Source organism: Gloeophyllum trabeum (assembly GCF_000344685.1).
Source record: "Gloeophyllum trabeum ATCC 11539 unplaced genomic scaffold GLOTRscaffold_00016, whole genome shotgun sequence".
NCBI lineage: Eukaryota > Fungi > Basidiomycota > Agaricomycetes > Gloeophyllales > Gloeophyllaceae > Gloeophyllum > Gloeophyllum trabeum.
The window spans coordinates 205,801-222,609 of NW_006920425.1; the positions used below are offsets into that span (position 1 = coordinate 205,801).

The 16,809-nt window shown below is 55.2% G+C and overlaps 6 protein-coding genes across 6 annotated transcripts; 4 read left to right on the top strand and 2 right to left on the bottom strand.

Annotated features, from left to right (window-relative positions):
• Positions 1-1,016: 1,016 nt before the first annotated feature.
• GLOTRDRAFT_65981 (cytochrome P450) lies at positions 1,017-3,333 on the top strand. The gene is made up of 12 exons (XM_007872047.1): positions 1,017-1,239; positions 1,295-1,619; positions 1,676-1,824; positions 1,887-2,002; positions 2,052-2,151; positions 2,211-2,224; positions 2,275-2,464; positions 2,521-2,602; positions 2,667-2,792; positions 2,855-2,865; positions 2,935-3,067; positions 3,125-3,333. The coding sequence occupies exons 1-12, from the start codon at positions 1,047-1,049 to the stop codon at positions 3,204-3,206; spliced, it is 1,521 nt and encodes a 506-aa protein (XP_007870238.1). The 5' UTR covers positions 1,017-1,046; the 3' UTR covers positions 3,207-3,333.
• Positions 3,334-3,701: 368 nt separating this feature from the next.
• Positions 3,702-5,329, bottom strand: GLOTRDRAFT_48972 (GroES-like protein; the record flags this gene model as incomplete). Its single annotated transcript, XM_007871967.1, has 9 exons — positions 3,702-3,801; positions 3,976-4,244; positions 4,325-4,429; positions 4,492-4,701; positions 4,748-4,907; positions 4,964-4,996; positions 5,050-5,085; positions 5,130-5,218; positions 5,279-5,329. The coding sequence occupies 9 exons, from the start codon at positions 5,327-5,329 to the stop codon at positions 3,702-3,704; spliced, it is 1,053 nt and encodes a 350-aa protein (XP_007870158.1).
• A 527-nt stretch (positions 5,330-5,856) lies between these two features.
• On the top strand, positions 5,857-7,171 carry GLOTRDRAFT_49228 (FMN-linked oxidoreductase; the record flags this gene model as incomplete). The annotated part of the gene is made up of 4 exons (XM_007871994.1): positions 5,857-6,120; positions 6,166-6,601; positions 6,650-6,945; positions 7,007-7,171. The coding sequence occupies 4 exons, from the start codon at positions 5,857-5,859 to the stop codon at positions 7,169-7,171; spliced, it is 1,161 nt and encodes a 386-aa protein (XP_007870185.1).
• Positions 7,095-8,404, bottom strand: GLOTRDRAFT_141070 (uncharacterized protein). The gene is made up of 4 exons (XM_007872048.1): positions 8,298-8,404; positions 8,190-8,249; positions 7,246-8,127; positions 7,095-7,177 (listed from the first exon to the last, which is right to left on the bottom strand). The coding sequence occupies exons 1-3, from the start codon at positions 8,361-8,363 to the stop codon at positions 7,702-7,704; spliced, it is 552 nt and encodes a 183-aa protein (XP_007870239.1). The 5' UTR covers positions 8,364-8,404; the 3' UTR covers positions 7,095-7,177; positions 7,246-7,701.
• A 1,851-nt stretch (positions 8,405-10,255) lies between these two features.
• GLOTRDRAFT_133121 (uncharacterized protein) lies at positions 10,256-11,210 on the top strand (the record flags this gene model as incomplete). The annotated part of the gene is made up of 3 exons (XM_007872049.1): positions 10,256-10,692; positions 11,000-11,058; positions 11,113-11,210. 3 exons carry the CDS (start codon positions 10,256-10,258, stop codon positions 11,208-11,210), a joined length of 594 nt encoding a protein of 197 aa, XP_007870240.1.
• Positions 11,211-13,791: 2,581 nt separating this feature from the next.
• Positions 13,792-15,478, top strand: GLOTRDRAFT_108203 (purine-cytosine permease; the record flags this gene model as incomplete). The annotated part of the gene is made up of 6 exons (XM_007872050.1): positions 13,792-14,013; positions 14,067-14,159; positions 14,209-14,564; positions 14,616-15,213; positions 15,283-15,369; positions 15,431-15,478. The coding sequence occupies 6 exons, from the start codon at positions 13,792-13,794 to the stop codon at positions 15,476-15,478; spliced, it is 1,404 nt and encodes a 467-aa protein (XP_007870241.1).
• Positions 15,479-16,809: the final 1,331 nt, after the last annotated feature.

Genomic DNA, 16,809 nt, shown 5'->3' on the forward strand with positions numbered 1-16,809 from the left:
TTGCATGCATTATAGTTAATATACTCTCAGGCCAGAATCAAGATCGGCCGCGGAACGCCCGTAGGCAAGAAAGTGCGTGCATCATAATCAAATGCTAAATTGGAAGCTTCGAGATACTTAAACAGGTCCCGGGGGAATCGGACCTGGCATGCCACGCAGCGCCGAATAAGTATGGGGGTGGGCAACGCCGCGTCTGAATGCGTACTATTTGTACATGTTTGGCTCAGGCTTAAACGCGATTTGGCAGTGACCAACTGCTGTCGGACAACGTTGTGCCCCCGCTATTGCCTTTTCAAGCAGATTTAAGTCACAGATTTGCACAAAAAGATCATTACTAGTGCGTGTTCAGTGAATTTTTGGGAAATTGCTGATAGTTAAATAAATAGTGTAAAAAAAGTTACCCAATGGACAATCTGGGTTGAACACGCACAAGAGCTTACTTGATAGAGCACTTCTCATGTTTGAAGCTAGACGTGAAAGTGAGTCTACGAGCCAGCACAGTGTCCACGGTAGTCGACTGAAGAAAAGTGATTTGGCGCGAGACGCGGTGTGACAGTGATGTGACTAGGGCGAATGCCAGGGAGTTCTGTCATTTTATTAGTTCTGACATTTAATCATAGGCTTACCTTTGGATATGACTATGTTATATACAATCATTAGTGCCTGCTTAGACCTCAGAAGAGTGAGGTGATTGTGTATGGGCAACAGGAGCAGCATTGGTCACTTTTGCGCCACCAATTGCTTACATAAGCATACGCATTTCGACGCGGCGTTGCCCACCCCCAATAAGTACTCTGAAGCTCAGGCAAAGGTCCGAATGATATAGTAGGTGTCTTGCACGTATTATCTAACTTTCGCCTGTCAGTGAATCTTTTCAAATCTGATCAAGGTAAATGGTGAGCGGTCTTTGTTTTCTGATTCGTCATTCTTGCGTCATTCTGACAATAATACAGTCTAGGAGCATGTGTCTGCTATCACCGAATACACTTATCTGAGGAGGACTTCATCAGTATCGCCTGCCTCTCCACTGAGCTAGACTGCCTGAGATGACTTCCACGATATTTCTCCAAGCTATCGCAGCTGGAATAGTCCTGCTTGGGGCGTATACTCTCCTTCGATATCACCGTCGATCCTTATCGCTTCCACCGGGTCCAAAGGGTCTACCATTATTGGGTATGTTAGGGCGGATGCCGCAGGAAGGCGCTTGGACCGTCTTCGCCAGCTGGGCTAAAAAATACGGTATATCTTAGCCCCCACTTCATCGCTTACATGCTAACCTAGAGGGTTTCCATAGGTGACATGCTGCATGTTCAAGTTCTTCAACAGCACATCATTATCTTGCATTCACTGGAAACTACAAATGAAATGTTGGATAAGAAGAGTAACATATACTCCGACCGCCCTCGCTTGACCATGGGTGGTGAACTAGTCGGCTGGAATCGGATCCTTGCACTTACACCCTATGGCCGACTGTTTCGCCAATACCGACGCCTGTTCCATGGATTGATGGGTAACCGTGCCTATTTGGGCGATCTCCTTCCCAGTGCGCATCAGGAGACCACTCGGCTGTTGCAAAATATCTTAGACCAACCAGACCAACTGAGACGGCACATCAGAAGGTAAGCTCCTACTCCTCACCTGTACAGTAATTTAGCGTCAATAATAAAATAAACAGGGCCTCGACGGCATACATACTAAGGATCTCCCATGGGTATTCTCTGAGTGACGAGCATGATCCCATAGTGGATGTTGTAGAAAAGGCGACGGGTCAATTATCTATGCTCTTAGTACCAGGAGCATTCATGGTCGACATCCTTCCCTTTCGTTAGTCTCGCTACTCGACAGCAATTCGCAAACAACTAACATTTCCTTTCTTCCTGGTCCAGTGAAGCATCTACCGCAGTGGCTGCCAAAGCTACAGTTCCAAAAGACCGCTGAGCACTGGGCACAGACACTTAAGGTCATGGTCGACTTGCCCTTCGAATTCGTGAAGCAACAGATTGTACGAAATATACGTGTGTGAGCAGTGTCTAGCTGACAGCGTGCTGCAGGATGCTCGCTGCGCCACGGTTTCCTTCACGCGCTCTGCTCTGGACATGGATGAATACGATGAAACGGTTGTCAAGTGGGCCGCTGGTTCATTGTACTCAGGTATACCTTCCTAGCATTAGCCTCATCTCCCAGTAACCCACATTCCCATTCCTCCCCAGGCGGCTCTGACACGGTACGCCACAGACCAAGCCCGTCACGTCTCACGTACCCACATCTACCTAGACCGTCTCAACCATATATGCATTCTTTCTCGCAATGGTGTTATATCCCGAAGCTCAGAGAAGGGCACAGGCGGAGATTGACTCTGTGGTGGGTACCGACCGACTGCCAACCATCGACGACCGCACCCACCTCCCCTACGTCGATTCCCTGGTGAAAGAAGTGTTCCGTTGCTTCCCGGCGACGCCACTAGGTTCTCTCCAGTCATTGTAGCAGTAGCCACCCGTATGACTAACGTCGAGACGACAGGTGCACCGCATCGCCTGATCAAAGACGACGTCCATGCAGGGTACACGATACCGAAAGGATCGATAGTGCTCGCCAATATCTGGTAAGTAAGTAGGGTTGCGAGTCGCAGCTGCCAAAATATCGGAATGAACTAGCCGCTCCCACAGGTGGTTCCTGCACGACCCCAAGCGATATTCGGACCCGCACATGTTCGACCCGACACGCTACTCTGCTCAACCACACAGACCCGCTGACCCTGATCCCCTCTCCATATGCTTTGGTTTTGGCAGACGGTAGGCATTTGTTTCATTCCCATGTACCGGGCAAGCACGGTGACATCTCCTGTGCACGACAGGTCCTGTCCTGGTATGCACACCTCCTATTGTAGTATTGCAGAGCATGACCACCAGTGCTCAACTGTCTATCATTTGCCAGGCTCCCTCCTAGCGGACTCCGTGGTCTTCCTTGCCTGTGCATCGTGTCTGGCTGTTCTGGACATACAAAAAGCAACCAAGGCGGATGGGTCACCCATCGAGCCGGTGTATAGGAGCACGAAAGGAATCATCAGGTAGCAGTACGCTAATACGCACTCGGACGATGTACTCACAGATCCGCCACTTTACAGCCACCCGATGCCATTCGAGTGCATGATTCGGGCACGGTCCGAGAGGGCTGCGGCGCTGGTGCGCACAGCAGCTGCCAGTTGAAGTTCAAGACTTTAGCGCATCATGTGGAGTCTTCTGTACCCTGCACACTGTGGCTCGAAGTTGTAAGACATTCGAAAGCTATGCCCAAATCAAATACTCAGCACCGGAACCAAGGGAAAATAGACTGAACCTAGGCTGCTAAAGCTACCCGTTCTCAGGTCTCAGGCCTCAGCGTCCGCGCTGCTCTAGGACTACTTACTTATCATGTTACCACCAATTACAACAGATGTTGGGTCCTACATTGTACCGGTACTGCGCAACATCGGGCACGGAATTACTAGTATCCTGAGGGCGACTCGATCATCATCATTTACTGCTCTTCCGACCCGTCGCAGACAGGCCAAATCAAAAGTCATGGAGATTTTCTTGCTCCCAGTTTTTGGTCGGAAGTTAGGCTCACACGGCACCAGAGGTAAACTTGCCGTTCATCAAAAGTATGATCAGTCACCAGGGAAGGCCGGGATTAGTCAATCTCCCAATGAGTCCATCCCCATCTCACACCAAATCCTGCGTCAATACAAACCGATACCTCACATCATTCCTCTTCAGCCTCTGAATAGCCTGTGCCGCCTCCCTCATCGGCATCTCCTCAATCCTATACGACAAATCATCAGCATCTCCCCAACGCACACGCGCTCCATCCAATCTCCCAATAAACACCGATGCCAAAATATCAGAACACCACAACCAATAAGACAAACCCCTCGCAGCAAACAATACACAAAACAATACTGGAGAATAAACGGAAACACAAACACAAACGACTCACCAAGGCCTGATCCCCTTCTCCGCCGCCAACCCCAGCATCTCCGCCGCCTCCCGCTTACTCCCGACCCGCGACCCGCCCAGAAAGCACCCGTTCGGGTTGAGGTCAAACGCACTGAGCTGCGGAAGCGGCCCGTCCGGCAATCCCACCGTTATAAACTTGCCGTGCACCCAGAGCATGCTGAGGTACTGCTGCAGCGGCATGCCCTCCGCCACGTCGCGCGTGGAGATGATCAGGTCGAGCGTGCGTGCGAGCGGTTTGGCAAAGTCGCCCTTCTGTTTGAGTTTTCGGGGTGTCAACGAGATAGAAGAACGCAAGAGGGAGAGGCACGCACGTCGTCGGTCATGATGACGTGGTCCGCGCCCATCTTCTTGATATCCTCGACCTTGCTCTCGTCGTGAGTGAACGCATACACCTCCGCGCCCATCGCCTTCCCGAACAGGATGCCGTAGTGTCCCTGTAGTGTCGGTTATTGGATTCAACCTTCGAGGTACATAGTAAGTGAAGAGAGGTACTCACAATCCCGCCAATGCCCACGATGCCCACCTTCTTGCCAGGTCCGGCGCCGTTGCGCTTGAGCGGCGAGTAAATCGTGAGCCCGCCGCACAGCATCGACGCCGCGTCGCGCGACTCAACGCCGTCCGGAATGGGGAACACGAACTGCTCGTGCGCGCGGATGGCGCTCGCGTACCCGCCCTGCGTCACCATTCCATCAGGGTACCTGTCGGCCTTTGCAGCCGTTAGCAGCGGGCGGCGGTGACGGGGGAGGACTCACGTAGGTGAGGACGGAGCGCGGGCAGTAGTTCTCGTTGTCGGACCTGCACGCTCGGCAGGAGTAACAGCCGCCGATTAGGGCGCCCACGCCCGCGCGGTCGCCAACTTTGAGGTCTTTGACTTCAGAACCGACGCGAGTCACTTTGCCGACGATCTCGTGGCTACATAGTCTGGCCGTGAACGATCAATTACACAATAGTAGTGGAGGGCGACATACCCGACTACGAGAGGGAATGGGACCTTGCCCCAACTTCAAGTTGTTAGTTGGCAAGGAGGGGAGGGTGCGCGATAGAATGTACTGACCCCTCGGTGATAGTATGTACGTCCGAGCCGCACACACTAAGTCAAAATCACAAGGTCATGAGCGTTGGTAACAGTGGTACCGCGCGACTCGCCCGCAATGCGTGATAGTGATCTCGACGTCCGTTTCCTTCCACGTCTTCGGCTTGATGTCGATAACTTTCAAGCCTCCCTTGCACTATAACCACAGAGTCAGAAGACGTTCAACTACCGAGCATCGAGAGGACCGTACCCAGCTCTGGCCATCGAGAGCAGCGTAGCCTTTGAACTCGACCTGAGACATGGTATACGCAAAGGGAACGGGAGGAATCGTAAGGGGGTATCCAAGAGCAGACGCAAGAAGGGGAAAGAAGGGATGGACGCATGCTCGGGACTAACGGGGGCTTTATACGTCCGTGGTGTAATTAAACCATGGTCGACACTTGCGCTGGCAGAAACAAACGGCAGATTCGCGATTTATTGCGGTTGAACTTGAGTTGTGTCGTTTATGTCAGTTCGTCGCTGGATCTGGAAAGTCCGAGTCGGGTCGACTGGAGTGAAAGACGGAACGTTGGACGTCGACGCGGAGGGCGACGCTGATTGGCTGAAGCCTGCACCTCCTTCGATCAACGCTCCCGGCCAATCACAGCCGCGCTCTCAAAATACACAAGTGCAATCTAATCAGTCACCGTCTCATCCCACGACACCCCTCCATTCTCGTCCCCTCTTCGTCTTCAACATGGCAAACGTTTCCCATAGCATGAATAATCGCCTCCACGGTCCCCGCCAAGCGCATATATGCCCGCGGAAATCGCCACCCTCCCTAACACCATGACCGCCGTCCCCAAACTCTTCCAGCCCACCACCCTCGGCCCGCTCGCCCTCTCGCACCGCGTCGTCCTCGCCCCGCTCTCCCGGCGCCGCGCGAGCGCCGCGCACGTCCCCGGCGAGCTCGCCGCGACCTACTACGCGCAGCGCGCCAGCGTCCCCGGGACACTCCTCATCTCCGAGTCCACCGAGATCGCCGCCAAGGCGGGCGGGTCGGCGAACACGCCGGGCATATGGAGCGACGAGCAGGTCGAGGGGTGGAAGCGGGTGAGCTCTCCGTCGCGTAGTGCGTGGCAGTGCTGATGCGCGCAGGTCACGGACGCGGTGCACGCGCGCGGCTCGTACATCGTCTGCCAGCTCCGCGCGCAGGGGCGCGCCGCCGACCCCGCCGTGCTCGCCGCCGACGCCCCCGGCGCGCCGTACGTCTCCTCCTCCCCCACCCCGCTCTCTTCCCGGCCCTCCCCCCCGCGCGCCTTGACGATCCCCGAGATCGACGAATACTTCTCCCTCTACGCCACCGCCGCGAGGAATGCGCTAAAGGCGGGGTTCGACGGCGTGGAGGTGCACGCCGCGAACGGGTACCTCGTCGACCAGTTCCTGCAGGACGTCGTGAACAAGCGCGAGGACGCGTACGGGGGGAGCGTCGAGCGGCGGTGCAGGTTCGCGCTGGAGGTCGTGGACGCCGTGGTGCGAGTGGTGGGCGCGGAGCGGGTGGGGATACGGTTGAGCCCCTGGGCGACGTTCAACGGTGCGCCCCTCCTCCCTCCCTCTCCTCCTACCCCCTTGACGTAACCAGACATGCGCATGCCCGACCCCGTCCCGACCTTCTCCCACCTCGTCTCCTCCCTCCGCGCCGCCCACCCGAGCCTAGCGTACCTGCACCTCGTCGAGCCGCGCGCGGACGGCATCTTCGACCGCGAGCCGCCGCCGGGCGAGTCGAACGACTTCATCCGCACCACCTGGTCCGCCCCGGGCGGCCACGACGACGGGCGGCGCATCATCAGCGCGGGCGGGTACACGCGCGCCCTGGCGCTCGACGTCGCCGAGCGCACGCGCGACCTGGTCGCGTTCGGGCGGTTCTTCATCTCCAACGTGCGTCCTCCCCCGTCCTTGATCTGTCCTGCGTGCGCTGATTTTGGTTGGTGATGACCAGCCGGACCTCCCGACGCGCCTCCTCAAGAACCTCCCGCTCGCGCCGTACGACCGCAAGACGTTCTACACGCCGGGCCCGGAGGGGTACACCGACTACCCCTTCGCCGACGCAGAAGACTCCCCCGCTCCGACGGCAGCCGACCCTCCAACCCCAACCTCGCGATAACTACCAGTACGTTTTCTCCGACCAGTCACAACTGGGACGAATCAGCACTAAGGCAGTCCCTCCTTTGTCTGTAGTAGTCTACACGGGGCGCGCCAGACACCCGGACCATCGATGCCCAGCCTCGTGCTGGAGATTCGTCATCGCGCAGTGCTCGTGATACCTCGCGCAGTTTCACTATCGTTATTACTGCGTGGCCCCGTATATGCATAGTACACCCCACTCGTCCCTCCCCCCTTTTATTTTTTCTCGACCAGACACACATCCCAGCGCATCTATTGATCAGCATATAGCCGGATAGAGCAGACAGTGGGAAGACATCAGACAGACAGTAGATAGATAGATAGACGAATAAAACTAGACGACGATAAACAGGCATTATACAGCTCGTTACGGTTTATCCCCTCCCTTCCCTTCTTCCTCTACCGTGAGATTCATACAACAACGACAACGACATCCCACAACAAAACGAGCGCAGACCGGCGAGAATAAAAGAGAGGGGTGTAGAGGCGATGGTGGGTGGGGTGGGGAGACTACCAGTCGGAAGCCCGCTTCCAGTCGCTGGCGGGCTCGGGCTCGGGCTCGCGTTTCCAGTCGCTTGCCCTCTTCCAGTCGGAGGCGCGTTTCCAGTCGGAGGCGCGCTTCCAGTCGGATGCAGGCTCGGGTTCGCGCTTCCAATCCGAGGCGGGCTCAGGCTCGCGTTTCCAATCGGAAGCGGGCTCCGGTTCGCGTTTCCAGTCCGACGCCCGCTTCCAGTCCGACGCCCGTTTCCAGTCCGAGGCGCGTTTCCAGTCGCTCGCGGGCTCGGGCTCCCTCTTCCAGTCTGAAGCTGGTTCGGGCTCGCGCTTCCAGTCGCTCGCCCGCTTCCAGTCACTGGCCCGCTTCCAGTCACTGGCCCTCTTCCAGTCGCTCGCGGGCTCGGGCTCAGGCTCAGGCTCGCGCTTCCAGTCGGACGCGCGCTGTATAGTAGCAGGCAAAGCCATGAGAACCATGATTAATGAAGAAAGGGGGGGGGACTCACAGCGACTACGTCGGCCCTGGCCTCGACAACGGGGCTGCGCGCAACCAGATCGCGAGTCTCCTAAAGACGGGGTAAGTAAGAACCCGCGCACGCCACGGAGGGACGCACCACGGGAGCGGCGCGGGCGACGGCGAGCGCGGAGGCAAAGACGGCGAGCAGGGCTTGGACGCGCATGGTGTGTTTTGTTGGTGTGGTGTCGGGGAGGACGAGTGGATGAGGACCCGGCGATCAGAGGGAGGCACGTTTATATACGCCAGGGCATCGCCAAGGCAGGCGAGGGCGGGAAACCTTAACGCGGGCGTGCCTGACGTGCCTTGAAGTTGCAAAGGTGCCCGAGCCCGCAGGCAGCCAACAAAAGGCACGCGTCTGTCACCCGGCCCTGCAATTATCGCGTATACTTGCCCTGCACAATAACCACGAACGCGTGCATCTGTTTCGATTGACTGTGGGCGGACTCGAGACAATGAAGAAGAGGGCCACACTCGCCAGGCACCCGTTGTGAAAGCCCACTGCGTCATCGCACCCGCATCCCAGATCCGATCTCATCTCGGGCCTCGGCCCACGCAGATCCTCCCAATCTCGATCCCCCTTCATATTTCGGCATGCGTGCCTCGCACTGCAGGGTTGAACGCGCTCGCGAAATGTGCGAACGGGGTCCTGCGCGTTTGGGCGGGGATGCACCTGAGCCCAGTCCCCGGTCGCCGCACCTATGAACACAAAGGCGGTCATAATGAAATGAGCCGGACACAAGCCAGGGCGGTCTGTCTTGAAAAGGAAGAAGCCACCAGGACCCGCTCCTAAAACGACGATCGTCGTGACCTTTACCCGCATGCTCGGCAGCAACGCGAAAGGCTCAGCCGCTCCGGGCCAATCGGTGAAGGTTCCGGCAGATACGCTCCGCCAGTCAGGCGCGCCCGGGCGAAGAGCACAATCGCACGGGCGCGGAAGCATCCTCGATGTGCTCTGTAGGACTTCGAGGGCAGCAATACGTCCGCAAGCAATCGGTCCAATCGCCACGCAGCGGAAGATAACTCGTTCGCAGGATGCTATAATCACAATTGCGCGGCGTAAGACATGGTGAGACAAGACCCGGGTATCTAAGCAGATCTACGGTCACGACAACACCGCGTCCGAGCTCTCCTTGTCTCCCAGCGGCGCCGAGAACGGAGCACTCACAAGAGCAAAACCGCGTCTGTCTGTCCCCAGCTTCGCACCATGCGCATATTGTACCGTAGCTCGTGCCCGGGGATACGGACCGAGCCGAGTAGCCCACGACCACCACTTGCCGTCATTGCGAATACTCAAAGTAAGCTAAGAAATTCTTGAACCTCAGCCACAGGAACCACCCCGCTAGACAGAACACCTACGTATACCCGCAATCACGAGGCTACGTCGGTCCTCGGGATCAACGCCGCTTACGCGTCTCGCAGCACAATACTCCTCTGCACGGCGGACGACGACTCTCCGTCCGCCCAGCGACGGCAGGATCGGGATCCTGGTGACAGAACAGCGCCCACACTCGGAGCTGCGCCGTCGTTCCTGTTTTCCGATGCCTCGCCGAGACATCGCAGCACATCGTTCCTTCAGACATGAGGTAAGTAAGCACGACGCACGTCCAGCCAGCCACGCGCACCCGGCGACGAGACCCTCCCGGCCCAGCAGCGGAAACATCCTCCCGCGCGAACCAGCGCCAACCCACACCCGCCCGATCAGGCAGCCTGCTCGCAAGGACGGCCTGCTTATCACGACAGCCTCGGGTTCCCAGACACAGCAGGCGAGCCACGCGCGACAAGGCCAAACACGCCTTTCGCAGCGCACGAGAACGCAGCAGAGGAGAATGCTTCAGTGACAAGCTCCCCCCCCCCTCTCTCAACCGCGCCGGATGGGCACTATGTGAATGTCCCACACCGTCCGCAGCTGGACACACCCACAGCCTGCCGTATCGTCCCAAGAAGTGGAACACACCGACCTGCCAAGCCGCGGCGTCCCCGTCCTCGACCCAAGCCAGGCATTCGTCAACTCTCAGCCACAGGAACCAGGTCGAGTCAAAAGAGGGCCCGCCCGTAATGGCGGGCACGCAGCGCACAGGCGATACCGGTTGCACGCAATCCGAGTCGCCTCGCGGGCACGATATCGCCTGTGGTGCTGGAGGCGGCCTTCGCGCCGCAGGGTCTTCTTCGTGTCCCGCGGCTCAGCGGCACTACCACCGGGCTAGTCGTCTCGCGCGCGTCGCGGGTGGACAACAGCCAGGAAAGCGATCGCCGGGCGCTCACACGTGCCCGACGAGCGTCCTATCTGCCAGCTCGGAGGACGGGGCACGGGCGTCGATATACGCGCCTTCCTTCCGCGTCGGCGCTGCCACCGATCCGTCAGGCGGACGGACGGACGGACGCGTCACCCACCCGGCGGTTGGACAAGGATCGAGTTTTACCACAGGAGGGCGGGCTGCGGTCGAGCCTGCCACAAACGCGGGAGATGGCACTGTCAAGGTGGTAGAGACGAAGTACGGGATACGATACCAAGGGGCCCGCACCACACTGCCGCGGACGTCAGAGTATAAGATGCTGTGAGATCAAACAGGAATTCCAGACGAAATACACACGACAGCCTTCTGTAGGACGACCGTCCCTACGCAACGCAGCAGCGGCTTGCGACCCCACACGGTGTGAGTTGACTGCATGCGGTGCAACCCACCGCTGCGGCACGCAAGGGTTCCATCCGGGGACAGGGCGGGTAGAAGGGAGCGAGCAACACAATGATGCGGTGGATTGTGGATTGTGCATATCAGCGATTACTGTCCTTCTGCCCAGGCCGGGCAAGTCAATAACAATGCGGTACAAGGGACAAGCAAAGTACGAGGCTATGAGATGTACGTACCACACCATAACGGACGTCAAGTATAACATGGTGAAACATTAAACAGGTACGCCAGATGAAATGAAGGATACGACCCTGTCCTTCGCCACCTCCTCCTTCGACTCGCTAATCAGCCGCTCCTTCTTTAGTCCCAGGAGCCTGTAGATTCCCCAGGCAGTTTCGGCACATGGGACATCCAACACCAGTTGCACCAAATATGAGGCTAAGTGGTAGCGAGTAGCCTCAAAGGGGGCCACTCCCGTTTGCGAGGATGGATTGCAAGGTGGTAGATCTGAGGGTTCTCTGGGATACGGTTTGTACTAATGACTCACGGCTCTGGAGTAGGGAACTGCCCCTGGTTCTGCTATGATCGAGGCAGAACTCGGTAGAACAGGAAATGACATGTCGGGTACACCCATAGCCTGGATAGCATATCAATACCATTGCGCACTACGAAGTTTTGTCCCTTGCCTACTTACCACGGCAGTTTTAGGTCATCCCGAAGGAGATCCAGGAACAAACGCTTGCCTACGATGAAGAAAGATGTGTCGCGCTGAATAGTGTGAGTGGCATACGCATGCTCACTGGTTATGGAGAACAAAAGTGAGACATAATCCCTTATCCCTCATCATGCACTCACGCAGGGACGAACACCTGAACTCCCGCCTCCTTAGCAGCTCTGGCCACTGCTTCCCGGGCCTGGAATCATGGTAGATGTCCCACATGCTTCACATCCTTGGCGGTTAAGCCAGAGTCGTCGCCTATGGCTGAAATAACGACGTCTACCCCCTGTGAGCACATACAGCAACTGGCTGTGTCTATCAGGCATTCCATATGCAATCGGGTGAATACTGGTATTCAGCCCGTGTGGGAGGAAAGAGAATTTATTCAGGCTACTGTGCCTGGTAAGAATTCGAAGAGAAGGGAAGACCGCAAGTGGGTGAGTAGACAGGGAGGATACGACTTGTCGGCCCACATTCCCTGTGGCACCCAGTACTGCGATGGTACGATGGTCTGACATGGAAAGTTTGTCCGCCGAAGGACCAACCGCGTTTCTTTAAAATCAAGCGGGAAGTACTTATGCGAGCGGCTGGCGGTCATCTCGGGTGCGTATAGATGCAGAATGGAAATTTGAAAATGCTGATGGTTGTGGTTAGGGATGAGTTGGCTCTCGTTTGATGCTGATGTTCACCGACGGTTTCAAAATAGTGCCTGTTGTGAGCCTATGCTCTTGCTGTATTTGGTCCCAGCTTGCTAGAGCGGAAGCTGAAGACTACCGGGGTGACCGGGCGGTGGCGTCGCCTCCCCTGCAGTCTGGAGGTGAAGACCTGGGCGCAGGTATATCTACGTCCCTCTTGGCTCTGAATGAATAAGTTTCACATACATTCCGCTCTTTATCTCAAGCCTTGTAGTACTCGGCATAACATCTGCATCAGACAAGTCCTGTGTCTCGAGCTATCTTCCTGTAATCGATATGGATGGTACAAGATCTCTGATACGCTTCGAAGCTCGGGGAAGGAAGATAGATGGATGGGTATATGTACGGAAGGTGTCTCCACTTGTGAGTGTGACGGCCCTCTCATTGTGTGTTGAGCAGTTGCTTATCTCTATGTGTTTTCTCCTTTAAGCTGGGCAATGCGACGGTAGAATCACCGACACTTGTAAGTAGTGGATCGCAGATCACAAGTTACGCAAGGCCAGGGCTCTGAAGCATGTGAAGAAGTTCCCATCTGACATGTGATCCAAGGGCAACGGTGCTGGAGACCGGAGAGGATTGCGAGCTAACAACGATGTGGCCATTTCGAAACTATCCGGAAACAGTCACAATGAGGTAAGTAGAGTACTGGAGGCGTTCAAGTCGAGGGTAACCACAGCAGTCTTCGTGGGTTCAGACCGTTACCGTAATCTCGCTAACTTCGCCGGTGAGTGGAGTATTTGCTTCTGTAAACCTTAATAACCCTACTATTGAGTCCTTACCCCACATCGAACTCAGTTCTGTTGACTGCCACCATTTCCAACTACCCTCGCTCTGCATAACTCAAGTCTCGGAGACTGTCATTCTCTTTCCTTCATGTCAAGTCCATTCTCACTCAAGGCCATCCATTCGTGCTTCAGCAAGTGAAGCGAACGTCCAAGTATTGTAGCTCCAGGAAATTGACATGTATAGTTTTGGTGCCTGTGGAAGATGTCTGTCCACCTGACTACCGCTCAACGCCAACTTTTCTCGTTTTTTCCAGGAAGAAGCCGAGATAATGTAGTAAGCTGAATGCTCTTCTGATGGCGAGCTAAAATAGATGCTAATATCTTCTCATACCCTTTTGAACCACATCAAGGGACTACCTGAAACCTGAGCTCAATCCATCCACTCTAGGCAACCCCACCTTGTATCCGCTGCTAGCCAGACAGCGTACAGCGGTGTCTCTCTGTCTGATCGCAGCAGGCCTTCCCCGTGATAAGGTGATAAGGGAGGGGCTCGGATGTATATCCAGTGAAGTATATCAGCCATATATGTGATCCTTCAGCCTCGGGCAGCCGACTTACCCTCGTCCTGTAGAGCCCTCAAGTCGCCATGTCTCAGCGTCACCTGCATAACAGCACCTTGCGGTCCTCTATGGAGAACTTGAAGGTGGACATGGAGAAGCAGCCCGAGTCGTTCGTTAGGACGACCGTCGCAGAGCTCGAGGCGATGGACGACGGAGTTCCGCGTAATCGAGGAATCTTCGCCAAACTATGGGCGATTGTGCAGATGCTGGATAGGTTCGGTGTAGAGGCCATGGGAATTGAGCGCGTGCCAGCGACGAGGCGTCCGCAGCGAAATCCTTGGGATTGCTTCACAATGTGGTGCGCGGCCAATACAACCATCTCGACGTTCAGCACCGGAACTCTTGGTCCTGGTTTATTCGACATGGGCTTGAGAGACTCGATATTGACTATCCTATTTTTTAACCTTGTTTCGACTATCCCGGTGGTGAGCTCATCAATAGTCCTCGAACTAACCAGTATTAAATGACTGTGTCGCAGGCCTACTTCTCTATTTTTGGTGCTCGTAGCGGCTTGAGACAGATGGTATTCTCTCGCTTCACCTTCGGGTATTGGTTCTGCATGCTCCCAGGGGTAGGTCTAGCACGCATTCGCTCAAGTATTTTATGCTTAAGTTGTATAGATTCTCAATTGTATCGCTACTATAGGTTGGGCCACAATCAACACGATTGTTGGGGGCCAGACGTTTCGAGCTATCTCCAGCTCAAACAATATTCCGGTGTGGGCCGGTATCCTGATTATCGCTGTTCTGAGTCTACTCCCACCATTCGCTGGGTATAGATTCGTCCACAATTATGAGCGGTGGTCTTGGATTGCCCCTGCCATCATTTTCTTCGTCATGCTTGGCACAGGTCTCAGCTACATAGAAGACGGTTGGGGTGGCAGCGGGCCTGTAGAAGCTGCCAGCGTTTTGAACTTCGCGGCGAGCGTCGTCGGCTACGGGCTTGGTTGGGCCAGTTTTTCAGCTGATTATACAGTGTAAGCTCGACTCTCCTCCGCTTCCTGTTGTCAACTAAGCGCGTCACGCAGAAACTTGCCCGAGGATACTTCCGCTTGGAGCATTTTTGTTGCGACGTATCTCGGTCTTAACGTTCCTCTGATCTTGGTGGAATCCCTCGGCGCTGCGTATATGACTACCATCGTCAACAACTCTACTTGGTCGGATATGTATGACGCAAATAGCGTCGGAGGTTTGATTGCGGCTGGGCTCACTCCCCTGAATGGCGTAGGCCATTTCTTCACTTTGATAATGGCACTTTCCATTGTCGCCAACAACATACCAGATGTCTACTCCCTTGCTCTCACTGTGCAGATATTCGGCCCTCGGTTCCAGGCTGTTCCCCGAGTCTTCATTTCCGTTATCGGGACTGCTGTGTATATCGTTCTTGCCATCGTGGGTGCCTCTCATTTTGAGTCCTGGCTTGATACGCTTCTGGTCCTGCTGTCGTATTGGACTGCCATATACGCAATACTTCTTACGGAAGAGCATCTCATCTTCAGGCGCAGCTGGAGCAATTACGACTTCGACGCATTTAGCAAGTATCAAGCCCAACCACCTGGGATAGCAGCGTTCATTGCACTTGGGTGTGGGGTGATGGGGGCCGTCTTGGGTATGGCACAGACGTGGGTACGTACCAGGTACCCCTTGCGCACGTGTTACAACAGATTTATATGACCATGCTGCTTCTTTCGTCAGTACATCGGCATCCTTGGCCGCAAAATCGGCGACCTCAACCTTGGTGGTGATATTGGATTTGAGCTTGCATTTGCGTTTTCTGCCATCGTGCGTCACTTCCTTGCCTCAGATATCGGCAGTTGAGACAGATGGGGATGAACACATACAGTCTTACCCCCCCTTACGCTACCTCGAGAAACAGTACTTCGAACGTTGAATAATACAGCACAGGAACTTGTAGAGTCTCCCAGAGAGAGGATCCTTTCGAGTGAAGGTGGTATGGACCCCTGGGTCGCGTCCATGATTATCACTGACAGTAGGTTCTCTGTCGGAACGAAACAGACTAGGCAGCTGTACGTTCGGATCCGTGAAGATCTCAATGTGCCAATCTGGCTTCCGCACGGAGCAAGTCCGTGAGGGCCCGCGATCAAGTAAACTACGTACACACTGGCTGGATCCAACGCCTGGTCTCCTACGTTGCCATCTGGCCTGCCGTGTCTAAGTATGTCTCTGTTGCTTAGGGTTGTTCGGTACAGAGGGAGTGCGAGAGGCTCACTGAAGAACAGTCCCCGCGAGGTCTGTTGATCATCATGATGGTACCATCATTGGAACTCTCACCGTCCGACTCCGTGTGCAGAAAGTCCTACCACATCATGCTGACATTTTGATGAACTTAGAAGACTTCGAAGCTGATCAGTGATCACAGCAGAGTTAGATTCGGTCCACGCGTAAACTTAGCCCACCACCGCGTCGCTGAAAGTTCCCTGGCCAGAGGTCAAATGTTGAAGCGCTCTATCCACCTGTAGATGCAGCGTGTACTAACGCGAAACCAATGTGGCAGCGTTACATGATGTTCGGTCGACGCTCTGGCCCAAACTTCCTTAAGCTCGGCAGCCTCGGACGTTTTCACCATAGCCGGTAATGACCATTTCACCGGGTTCCCTTGAGCCTTCCACCTCGTCGCTGTGTCTGCCCTCCCGACTGAAGCCCTATTATTAGTGACATACCATGAGGATCTAGCAATATGGTTTCATGCCAAAAGTCAGTGACACTGATAGCAGCGCCTGCGACACTGGGGGCTATAACTTCCACCGCAGGTGGTGCCTGGTCCACCCGTGTTCGGCTGAAAATGTTCTTCCCACGCCTTCACTCCGGCGGGGAGAGACTGTCAACATTTTATGATAAGAAGATAAGCCACCACCGTACCGGAGAGTTTATATATCCTTCAAAACAAATACAGTCGACTCTGTCCTAACCCATAACGGGTCGTGGAACCCAAAAGTTATGGGTTTTTGCAGACTATGGGTTACCAGAGCGTGTGACACCGTGTAACTACCTAGTAAGCGTGACACACAGCCTATTCGGTATAGGCCGGACGTCGTTTATGACAACGTTTAGATACGGAATCTTGAGTCTGGTAAGGGTTATCTTCTGAAATACCACGAGAACCGAAAATTAAGGGTCGAGATAGTCCAGGTTCTCGTGGGAAGGAGACCTGCACCTTCCTAATATAGGTTGTTTTATGGGTTATGACCCTCCAAAAAGTTA